At 36.3% G+C, this 12,382-nt stretch overlaps 1 protein-coding gene across 1 annotated transcript in view; it reads right to left on the minus strand.

Annotated features, from left to right (window-relative positions):
• Positions 1-12,382, minus strand: part of TM9SF2 (transmembrane 9 superfamily member 2) — a gene marked incomplete at its 5' end in the record, with an annotated part of 22,927 nt that overhangs the window by 7,474 nt on the left and 3,071 nt on the right. The window contains 9 exons of the mRNA XM_019612044.1: positions 908-1,067; positions 1,713-1,770; positions 3,901-4,020; positions 4,251-4,383; positions 4,507-4,615; positions 4,710-4,789; positions 6,364-6,475; positions 7,113-7,237; positions 8,253-8,382. Of these exons, the coding sequence (XP_019467589.1) occupies positions 908-1,067; positions 1,713-1,770; positions 3,901-4,020; positions 4,251-4,383; positions 4,507-4,615; positions 4,710-4,789; positions 6,364-6,475; positions 7,113-7,237; positions 8,253-8,382 (1,027 nt within the window). The remainder of the gene's footprint in view (positions 1-907; positions 1,068-1,712; positions 1,771-3,900; positions 4,021-4,250; positions 4,384-4,506; positions 4,616-4,709; positions 4,790-6,363; positions 6,476-7,112; positions 7,238-8,252; positions 8,383-12,382) is intronic.

The raw sequence follows: 12,382 nt of genomic DNA on the forward strand, positions 1-12,382 counted from the left end.
TTCAAGGAACTGTCTCTGTACAGGTTTTTGTTTTTGTTTTTGTTTTTTTACTTAGAGGGTTTTTTTTTGCTTGAACTTCCACCTGGTTAGCAGGAGAAAAGAATCCACTGACTTTCAATTAAGTAAAATAAGATAACTACAATTGACCTACAAAGCCTTCCAGTATAATTAAATATTTTTCTGAAGGCATTCCATGAGCTCTACAGAGAGCTGAAATGAAAGTTGCCTATAGATGGGAAAAAATATTAGCCAAACTTACAGATCTTTAAGCTTGCGGGGCACAGTAAACCACTTTTCAAGCAAAAGAAAACCAGTGATTTCACTGCTTAGGGTTTGGTCACCCATGTCACAAAGAACCCTCATGTAACTAAGAAAACTGTTTAGGAGGAAATCTCAGTTAATTCAGCTGGTGTCTGCCAAGCAGCAATAATCATTTACAGAAGACTTAAGTGAAGAGATTTCACAAGAACTCGCAACTTGATCAGAAGATGATACCCTTCTTGTCTCAGACTCTGTAGACAGAGAACAGCATCAAAATACACAGGGGAAAACAAAACAAAACACCCACAAATGCATAAGCTGCTTCCTTTTATACTTGGCTGGGTCAACAGAATTTTCTGGTAATGAGAGAAATAGTAGTTAAAATAAAGAATGCCTGGAACGCTGCATTACCTGGAACAATTGTTCAATCCAATACAACAATAAGCCTGATCAGTGCTCAGAAATATCACCACGACTCAACAACTTAATATCCAAGTCTTGGAATTTCAAGATCAGGTACACAGTGCAGTTTTAAAGAAACAGAACAGGACTGGAGTTGACAACGTGAACTAGATTAGGTGCTACCTCAGTCATAGCCATATATATATTAAAAAAACAACAACACTGTATATCAAGAAATACTTACATTTTTCTTAAAGCCAAAATAGGCACCAATAAAGGTCAGTGGAACAGATATGCAAAACCAGAGTGCCAAAATAGCAACCAAAGTACCAAACGGAATAGCTGCGGAAGAGCCTTCTCCCCAGAGAATGAGATTCATGATAAAAAAATCCGCAAACACGATTCTGAAAAATACATCACACACTTAGGGCATAGAAATACTTCTTAATATTTAAAGGTCTTAACAAAACAATAAAACCATATAAGGATTTTAGTGCAAATCTCCTACAATCAAGTGACACAAAAAATATCCAAATGAAGAGGTCAAGCTTAGCAATTCTTTTGTAATCCAGTGGGATTGAACTTCAGCAGGAGCTGACATTCCAACTAAGCAATTTCAAATATATGCTTGTCTTAACTACGCTTCAGGGTAAGACTGCTTGCTGTGATTAAGTAGAAAAATTTAACACAGTGGTTATACAGTGTATGACACCATGTAAGATCAACTACAGTGTGGTCAGAAAGACAGAATAGAGAGGAAAAGAAAGCATTGAAAAAGTACGTCTGAAACTTAATAGCATAATTTTGCTCTTTCTTAAATCAGTTTTTTCACGTGGCAAAGGTAAACATAAAACTTAGATAAAGAACAACTAAGTATGACATGCCATTAACACAGTTATCTTTATCAAATGCACCTCCATGTTCTTATAGCTTCTGGAACAAAGGGACAACGTAATAAGATTTACTTGTACAGCTCAAGCTGGAATATTAGCTATGCATGTCAGAGAAGCAATTTAATTCTTTTAATCATGGCTATATTCTCAACTCACCCAGGACAAAGGAATGATGTCAGCAGGACATTTGTTTTCCATTTCTCACCTCCAAATGCTATATTAAAACATTTGACAGTCATTAAAACGTGCATTAAGCTCACAACTATTAATTTTCCAGCCCATTTAGCTGTTACACTTAGCTTGCAAATACTCAAATAATGTCCTATCATGCTCAAATTTCAAACAGTAAAATAAATCTTTGGTAATAACAAACTCCCTCATCATATTGCTTGATCACAAAGATTCAGAGCAAAGAAAACTCTCAGATCCATGAGAAAAATATTCAAGTAAATAAACTGGGCCTCTGACCACTTTATCTAAGGAAGAAGATTTGAAGTACTTTTAAGTCTTTAAAAAACAGTTTAAACCTGTTATGATCAAGAACCTCAAGTTTTCTAGCCTTTGAACACAGTTTCATTAAAAAAACACATTCATATAAATATGTGAAACAAGAGCTAAGCTGCTTTCTTGAAATAACTCTTGTCTAAGAATTTTCCAAGTTAGGACGAATGCTTAAAAAAACATCACTCTTTCCTGTAAATCTTAATGGCATTAAGCACTGGTGATACCAAAAGACCTAGGATAGCTTTATTAAAAAAAAAAAAAATCCTTAAGAGTTTGTACTACACTGATAAAAATTCTAGTCAGAATACTTTCAAATGAAAATATCCCACTGGAATTCCAGCTGAGCAGTGCCCTAATGACACATCTATTTATTTATTTATTAATTTTAAAGACTCAGCAGTGATTATGGTTGGAATGATTTTAATTACTTTTCTGTTCCTTCAAAAAATCTTGGTAGAACACAGCACTGGTAATTAATATTAACCAGTTCTTTTCTACTCAGGCTTCACTTTTTACATGCAGCATTAAAAAAACCTTTTAAAATTGGATAACTGTTCCAGTTGTATTTTGCTGTTTAAGTCTCTCGGTACTTTGTTGGCACACTGCAAGGAAAAACATTTGTGTTGAAATGCTCTACACAGGCTATGGGCCACCATTCATTGTAACAAGAATATCTCTGGAGTAATCATACACTGTCTTAAATATTCAGTTAAACTGTCAAGTATCAACTGAACTCATGACAAATATAATAGGAAATATAATTCTTATCACCTTCACTAAAACTACAGAATTCAGGTCACCATCAAAAACTTCAAAGTATCTCTAAAAATACAAAACATCCAGCATGATATAAAAAACCCAAAAACGCTGTTGAATGTAGTAGTAGTTAAGTCTCCTTCTATTTAAACAAAATTGGTTTGAAGAGAAGTTCAAAAATGTCATCACTGCTACTGTGGGAAAGCTCCCTTCAAAAGGAAGGCTCTGCATCGAGTTGGTGCCCCACAGGAAAATTATAAAATGGTCAGAAGAAAGTGAAGAACTCCAATGCTAACTTCCAGGTTCAAGATCAGAAATGGATTCTCTAGCACTATATCTTCAGAATTATAATAGTCCAAACAGTCCAAAAAAAAAACCACAAAAAAAACCAGCTTACTCAGTCATAAACAATCTTGTACCTCATGTAAGGTAATTAACACAAGGTGTATAGAGAATGGCACTTAGACATAAAATAAACCAAGTACAAACTAGCTTTGGTCAGTGGACAGGCCTTGAAACAATAGCTAGTTAGGGTAAGGGGAGGAAACCGTATCAACTAACTTACTGTCTGGTGTCCAAATATCACTGGGATGCTGCAGCTACAGAATACTGCTAATTCACCCCACACAGTCTGGAAAGCACTATTCTCCCAAACATTGAACTAGCTAAGAAACAGTGACAAAAATCTCAGGCAAGAACAGAAGTTCATTATTGGAAAAAAAAAGTTATCAAACAATGTCAACAGCTAAAGCTAAAAGCTTTAAATTAAGGGTCCGCATTCCTCCAGCCATAGGAAAACATAAGTACAAAATCATCAGAAGTAATTAGCATTAGTAAAAATCATTTCCCCCATAACTCCATAAGTACATAGCAGCAAAAGCAATTCGGGGTCTCTAAGCATGATCACATCAAAATCAGTTTAATCGTGTCAGCATTCTATACTTATTTTCTGTTAAGATAAATACATTTCTCCATCTTGCCCTGAGGGAAACTACAAACTGTACCATAAAATAAAAGTCAGTTCTATGACGATAATTTACTTTAATGAACTTAAGCCCTGTCATTTTAAATAACTTTTACTTACATTTGTAGAATCTGGCAGCAACATAACCTGCTGGAGTTCCAAGCAGTACCCACAAAACTACAGCACAGGTCATTAGAGCTCCCCGGTTAGCGGGTGACAAAAATCCCAGGCAAGCGAAAACTATGAAGGAGATGCACAATTTAAGAACTTAATTACACGCTGGACTTAAAGCCAGTACACCACTTATTGTACCAAGACTTTAAGATAAAAATTTGTATGTCTACAGTATCAGCTCAGCTGTTTCTAATCTTAAGACATTCACGGACAAAACCGTGCTGCTATTTTTACACACAATTAGCACTGAAAAGATGGTTTCTACAGAACCAACTCCTTCCCACTTTATTACTTACACAGTGTAACAAAAGTCATGATTAAGATCTGCGTCCCAGAGCCTAGGAAAACAGACAACAGCATTCCTTTTCTCGGGGGCCTGAAGATATCACCATGAACCAGCTTCCAGCCAAATTCCTCCTGCGCATCTTCCTGTAAAGGAAATCCATCTATTTTAATACAGCAAATCACACTTGCGTAGCCTGTAACAAAATAACTTCTTGTAGAAAGAAATTACATTATAAATATACTTGAGGAGGTACATTTCAGACTTACAGTGGAATCCATCTGATTGTATCTTGCAATGTCTTTATGCAGTGTCCTCAACATAATCATAGCAACCATTCCAGACAGAAAAAGGACAATCACCAAGGAATTCATAATGCTGCAATGATTGAAAAACAGCAGCGAGTCACCATCCACATCACAAGGTTAAAATATTTTGGTACAGTGTGCTTGAAGACAAACTTTCTTCTCACCTAAACCACTGAATATGAGTGTGAGGCATGGATTCCAAAATATAATCCCATCTTGATGCCCATCTTATATTTTTTTCTTCCTGAAAGAAGAAACATCAGTTTCAGACACAATCAGAGTCCAACTTGAATTCAAGAGTTTATATTCTTGCAAAGCTATCTTAAATCTCAAGATGAACTGAAATTTAATTTGGAATGGCTTAAATGTAATATCTTAAGAATAACAACTTAAAAACAGACTTAAGAGTTGACCATAGGCTCTAGAATAAAACATTTTCTGAATAATATTAAGACCTCTATCTTCTTAGAGCGTGAAGTTTTCTATTAATTCCCATGATTCAGACTACGAGTGAACTAATTGAAAACACACATTTTCTAGCATATGCAAGTCAACACACTCCATATTCAGAGACAAAGCTGTGCTATATGAACAGCCTTCAGCCTAAAGGTCCCTTGTTTAAACACAACTCTGCCCAAGTTACCTCCTGCTTTCACGCAGCTTCATGCACCAACTACCAATCCAATTACAGTCAGCTAAAGCTGCAAGACAGGTGGGAAGACAACACTACAAATTTATGTTGTTAACAGAAGGAAAGTTTTTCCTTGCTGTTTTTCAACTGATGATACTTATTCAGACTAAATATTCATGTATCAGAAACACTTCTAAAGACAGCACTTCTTTATTTTACATTTCACAGTAAACATGAAAACAAGAATAAACAGTGCTAATCAACCTGAAGGTTACTATTAAACAAACCATCAATACCACTATCAGTGAATACAAACGGCCACGTGTTTTTCTCACAGGATGTTATTTCAGTAAGTTAAGCAAAAGCGCTTTGTAGTAAAGCTGTTTTTGAAGATTAAAAAAACCCCAAAGCAATGGATTACAATCCGTAGTAGCCAAGATCAAGTATCTAGTTCACAGAGGCAGTAAAACCGTATCTCAAGGCAAGCCACAAGTCTCTCATCCTTATCAATAATTCTAGGACAGAATCACATTTTTCTCCTACTTATACTCCCTCAATTCCTGTCCTCCTGAGCTGACCTGATCCACTAACCTGACAGAATTTCAGAGGAAGACCTGCATGTCACATAACATTATGCACAAGACAGTAAAACACACATGGAGCTGGGCATGCCATTTGTGTAAGAGAAACAATACAGGTCTTGGACTAATACTTGGACATTTTATTATTACTATTTTTTAAGGAAATTCCATTTTAAAAGGTACATCTTGCTTGTTCATCCTAATGAGAAGAATACCAGCTTAGTTTCCTACAGATGTATATGGGAAGAAGATCTTGGGAAAAAAATAAAGCTTTTCCTGTAGGACTGCTTACAGCACAAATTTGCCAAAATGCACAGTTTCTCAGAGTTGGAGCTTAGAGTGAGAAAAAATCTGCCAGACAGTCGAGACAGACATAGAAAGTGTGATTCTTTTAAAAGCTGCATATGCATTTTTCAGGGTGCTTGGGGAGATATGCAAAATTGTAAGGCATGCATTTAGGTCCCAAGTCACATTTCAGTTTAAATTAAGTTTTGAAACCACAAACGTACTGTTCTGAAATAATTTTAGCTATCTTTATAATTCTGATTGTTAACACAAAAGATTTTATCTTAAGAAGTAACTAACATGATAAAACTTAGCACTCACCTGAAAAGATACTGAGTATGTATAAGCAATTTTGACTTCTCCATTAGCCTTATTGCTTATATCCATAGGCACTCCTGAGCAATCAGGGTTGTCTGGATGAGTATGCTTGTAACTGCAGGAAGAAAAAACACAGAATGAAAGCTGCATCACTAATACCACCATTAAGATATCATTTGCTTATCTTACACAAGCATCAATTTCATCCACAACTCTTCCCTATACTTCTTAATGCCTCAACTTTCAGAGCTCCTAAAGAGCGTGTCACAAATGGAGGACAACTGGACACACAAACTGTTTACACAAAAATATATTTCCTAAAACATAACTACAGAAGAACATACTCTCTAAAATGCAGCATCAGTAATAATAAAACCAGCTGTGGAAAGGCCACACAGACACCAGACCAAGTGATGGCTATATTTGTGATATCACTGCATTAAGATCCTGAATTCATCAAAACTTGCACTCTAATTACTCCTGCCTTTGGCACTGATGATGATACAGAACATTCCCTACTAGGGTTGCTTCGCTTAACATACATTACTTCCAAGTTTCATTTTATCTTTTTTGGCACAAGTAGGAAATGGTGCACGAAGATCTACAGAATACAGAGTAAGACTGCATCAATCCTCCATCAATCAAGAGGAAGGCTAATGTACACGTCATATACCTGAAAAGATTTCTCCAAACCAAAGCAAGAGTGCTGGGATGGATCACTGTTCAACAACAACTTATTTCTTAATACTGACCTTTTTGGTTCAAGTTTAGCAGCAACAAGTCTTGCTCCCAGAGCTTCGTTCTCCACAACATGATAATATATCTTTATGTCAACGTGATTGAAGATATAAAAAGTATCTTTTTCATGAAATTCTGACTAAAATGATAAAAAAGAGTTAAGAAAATCAAGAAGATAAAGATACCTGAAAGCCTTACAAAATTTAATTTTATACTGCATAGTTTTCTTGTCAAAAAGTTCTCCCAACAAGATGCACGCACAATTCTGGGAATACAAAGACAGTGAATTGCTTTACTGCATTAAAAAAACAAAAGCTCAGAACTACAGTTTGAGAGCAGAACTTCACCTGAGATGATAGAAAAAAATTATTACCCTTATATTAAAAACAAATATTTAAACAAGATTAAGAAATATTGCCAGATTACATATTTGATCACAGATATATTTCAACTATCCAGTTATATGGAGTCTGTGAAATCAATTCATTATGCAGGAAAAGAAACAAAATTAGAAGCTGGTTGATAAAACAAAAGACCTGGCTTCTTAGCCATCACCTCTCTGTAGAAAAGGTCTGGGATAACCTGAAGACATTCTACATTTCTTAATGCATTCTTATCTCCTTAACACTAACAGTGCATTTATCTGGAATTCCACTAGTTAACCCAAAAGGACCCATCTGACATGGAAGAGAAGCTTCACTCAGTATTCTTATATATTGCCTTTTTCCACTAGTCCACATCATTTTAAAAGAAGCACTTCTTCAAAAACTATTAGTTCCCATGCAGAGAAAAAAATATGCCTGCAAAAAACTGTTTCTGTGGAACACTTCTATTTCACAGTAAAGTAAAATTCAAGTCCTTCAAAGTTTAGACAACACAGGCTCAAAAAGAGAATGTGGATAGTGTGTAGAATACATGGAATGCAGGAGAAAAACGTTGTCCTTCATTGCCTTTCTGTATTACTACACAACAGAGAAGACAGTTCTTAGACAAGCTGAGGTGAGACTTAGAGGTTGTAGTACCTGCACGTATATCAAAACATTCAGTTTTAGGGGAAACAAGGATAGTGAGGACTCACCATAGAAACAGGACACAGATATAAGTCTTTAGAACAGTAAAAAGAGGATATTAAAAAAAAATAAACTCAAACGTACATTAATAACACAGGCATCTTTTGGACGGCCATCTTCTGTAATGTAACAGCCAATGGGAAAGCCTGGATTGCAGAACCTCTGGCCATCTTCAACATCATAGCACCAGGTCACAGGCATGTTGTCCACAATCCTGTGAATTATATATTGACACTTCATCATCTTTCAAAATATACAGCATAATGCAAATAAAAGTAGACAAATCCATAGGCAGGTGTGTTGGAAATAGATGGCCTACTCGATGACCACCAAACCATTCTATTTATTGAACCAGTTTTTATAGTGCCCCTACAAACACAGATCAAATCTGAAAGCTCTCTCACTCTGAAGGCACAGGAATGAACTGTTCCATTATTTTTTTCTTTAAAAATAGCCCAAGTCATCCAGGAAAGCAGCTAAAATGAACTAGATCATTTCCAGTTTCTTCAAGACAATAACACAAAATAAAAGACTGCTCACACATTACATGAACATTATTAATCCTCCAACTTTCCAATTGCTCTTCAGAAATACATGTGTCTCGACACTACTTGAAGCATCTCCATTTTCCTTCCCATGCTGCTCTCCATCCACTCGCCAACCAGCCCGTACCTATGTTTAGGATGGCTCCACCTCAGGTGTGGGACCTTGCACTTGGCTTTGTTCAGCTGCATGAAGTTTACACAGGCCCACCTTTCAAGCCTGTCAAGCTCCTCCTGGATGTCATCCTTTCAATCCAAAACGTTGACTGCACCACACAGCTTCGTATCATCTGCAAACTCTCTGAGGGTAAACTCAATCCTACTATCCATATAACCAATAAAAATATTAAACAGTCCCAGTATGGACCCCTGAAGGGCATCACGTGTCACTAATGTCTGCCTGGACATTGAGCCATCAACTGCCAGCCTTTGGATGGGGCCATCCAGCCAACTCCTTATCAGTGAAATCCCACAAAACCTTCTCTCTCCCATTTAGAAACAAGGAAGTTGCATGGGACTACATCAAAAGCTTTACACAAAATAACGTGGGACAGTAAGATATTATCCAACATGCTGCAAATAGTGTGTGTGTGTATATATATCAATATATATATATATATCAATATATATATATATATATATATATATATATATATATATATATATATATATAATAACAAAAAAACAAACAACAAAACCCACTAAAACCATACTTTTAAATTGAGAGATACTCATCATGCTCAATTCTCCTTTTGCACAAGAAAAGCATTAAGAATGTGCATCTTCATGTCACAAGGAGTTTTAGCTAGCTGGAAGATAAGTCTCAAAAGCAATTTATTCAAAGATTTAGAATTCAGCAGCCACCCTTAAAGCATCATTAATTGCTCCCAGATATATTTGTACAGTTCAATTAGTAAATGACACACACGAAAACATGAGACAACAGCCACCTCTTGGGCACTGCCAAACCAAAAGAAGACATCTCACAAACTTAACAAGACACGTTTTTGTAAAACTTATCAAGCTGCTGAACATTCTTTACAATTAAGCATTCCAGGATTACAGTCTGTAAGATTACTAAACTGTTAGTGTTAACAGATACCTGCTAAGGTCTCATTAGGTACTTCACACACATCTAGGACTTCAGCCAATAATAAAGAACTATTAAGTGACACGTGCTGCCTTTGCTGATAAAACAATAATGAGGTCTGCATCATCCCCACCATCAGCTACATACAAAGCTAGGTAGCATATAACAATACTGACTCATAGTGACACAACGGAAGAAAGTTTTAAAAAAGCCCCTTTCAAAACCACAATTTGCAAGTTTTCAGTCTCTAGCAGAGCTATGAACAGCAGTAGCAACAACTGAATCTGACTTGCCTAGCCATGCTGTACAGGGCACAATTAAGCTGCAGATTTGCAGCTATTCCAGGTGCAAGTCATTACACTTGGTTCTTATTTGAAATTCTAGCTCCATAACATATACAAGAGGTTGGTTTTGTTAGTACCTCCATTTCATAAAGCAAAAAAACAGGTAACACATTAACCTACTGCAAACGACTTTGGTTGGGATAAAGGTTTTCCCCTGCATCTTCTGTAGCAGAGGCATACAAAGCTGCCTTCAAGCTGCAATGCTGGAACAAATTGATAATTTAAGAAGCAAATCATTTTTCAGAGTTAATCTTCACATTTGAAATGACTTGAAGAGATTATACACGAGGAGCAAATAAGCTCTACAAATATTCTTATATGTCTTCCAAGAACATCTGGTGATGAACATGGTGAGACAAGATATCACTGTTGCTGTTGAGCCCAATTCAGTATGTCAATTACTAATCTTATTAAGTGGCCATGAAAACCTTAAAAGTACTTTGCACCATCCATGTTCCCCTGAAATTTTATGACACATTGAACCTGATAATAAACCTCTATCAAACCCTCACTTATGCTACACCTTCCTGATCCCCACGTATCTGAATCCTGTATTACACTTCTGAATCACAAAATGCAGCCACTTTCACTCTGCGGATCTGTGGTTGATGAGGGACTGTAGTTATTTTAACAGACATAAACATGGATACTGCATGCCACTGATTGCAAAGTTTTGCAGCAGTAGAACTAGTGCTTCAACTGTTTAATTTTTTGCTATTAAAGTAACTAAAAATACAAGAATAGAAAGCAATCTAAAGGAAAGTTTTCCCACTGAAAATTGAACGTTTATTTGAATTGAAACATCTCTATCAAGTTTGTGGTACAGGCTAAAAAACATTCTTAAATATGCTAAGTAGATTTGTGAACTGATGTAAGCAGACAAAAAAGCGTTTGTTTTGTGATAGGATCACAGCTTTGGGAAATTTTTCATTTGATTTTTCTTGTACACACCAGAACACAGACAGACTTTAAAGGTTAAGCATTATGCCACACCAACACATACCAGTGAAAAAAAAAAAGTGATGCAAATTTTATAAACACATGCAAGATTTAAAAGGAATATAACCAAACGAAGTATCTTTGAAGACCTACTTATTGCAGCATTAGACATATACACTACAAATCCCTGCAAAAAACAGCTGCATCTTTCAGAGCTCCTTTATTTACTCCCCTATTCAGTTACGTAAACACGTAGCTGCTGCCTGTGAATTTCTCATCTAGTTTATCAGCTTGCAACCTCACTGATTTTCAAGAGATTTCCAAGAAGATTCAGATCAGTGAGTCAGTCTACCCCTAGACAGGAGAGCATCAGCTTCCGAGAACAGCAGAAAAAACACTCACTGCCTATTCACTATGGATGGCCGCACTGAAACTGAACAAACAAAATGTGGTATTAGAGGAAAAACATCTAATGACAATGGTAACATTCAACATTCCACCTGCTTTTTTACTGACATATTCAGAATCTTTCAATTTAATTAGATGAAAACCAATTTTTGTTTCAGTGAAGCAGACAGTATGGATTTGGATTCATCTGGGCAATATTAATTATGCTTATTCCAAAGACATGCCAAAGTGAAAGCTCAGACAACTTAATGCCTAAGTTGTTCCTTCTACACTTGCACCTACAGGCTGCTATTAGCACAGAACGCCAACATAAGAGCACTACAGACAGAAATATCCATGTATGCCATCTATAACATCTACACAGACCCTGCAGATAAACGTTTTCCAGCTCCTGGATTTTGATGCAGAGCATGGCTAAGTCCTAAGTAAAAAAAATCAGCATGACTTCAGCATATACGTCCCATATGGCTTCACCCTTATGGACCATCAGAAGAGAACCTCAACATCCAAGCAGAAACAGAGCCCCAGCACATTCCAAGATAATTTAGATTTTTTTTTCTTTCCAGTTTTATTTTTGTATCTGTTACAGAGGGTCTCAGAGAACAGAAAAAGATTCAGTGTATACGTGTTCCTCAAGTTAATGAGCTCGTTTTCATTGGCCACCTTTCACTTCCATATCCTATACAAAAAAGAAACTTTGCACACTCAGAACTACTGATCCCATCTCTTGGGCACAACATTACAAAGAGAGAGCAGAGGCGTTTGAAGAGAGTAAAGATGACCTAAAAGTAGACTGAAAGTTTCAGTTCTTACCTCCAACCAATTTCTATGCTTACAGGTGCAAAGAAATAGCAGTACTTTACAGCGAGCAGAGAGCAGGAAAAGGAAAAA

Source organism: Meleagris gallopavo, chromosome 1 (genome assembly GCF_000146605.3).
Source record: "Meleagris gallopavo isolate NT-WF06-2002-E0010 breed Aviagen turkey brand Nicholas breeding stock chromosome 1, Turkey_5.1, whole genome shotgun sequence".
In the NCBI taxonomy this organism is placed as follows: Eukaryota; Metazoa; Chordata; class Aves; order Galliformes; family Phasianidae; genus Meleagris; species Meleagris gallopavo.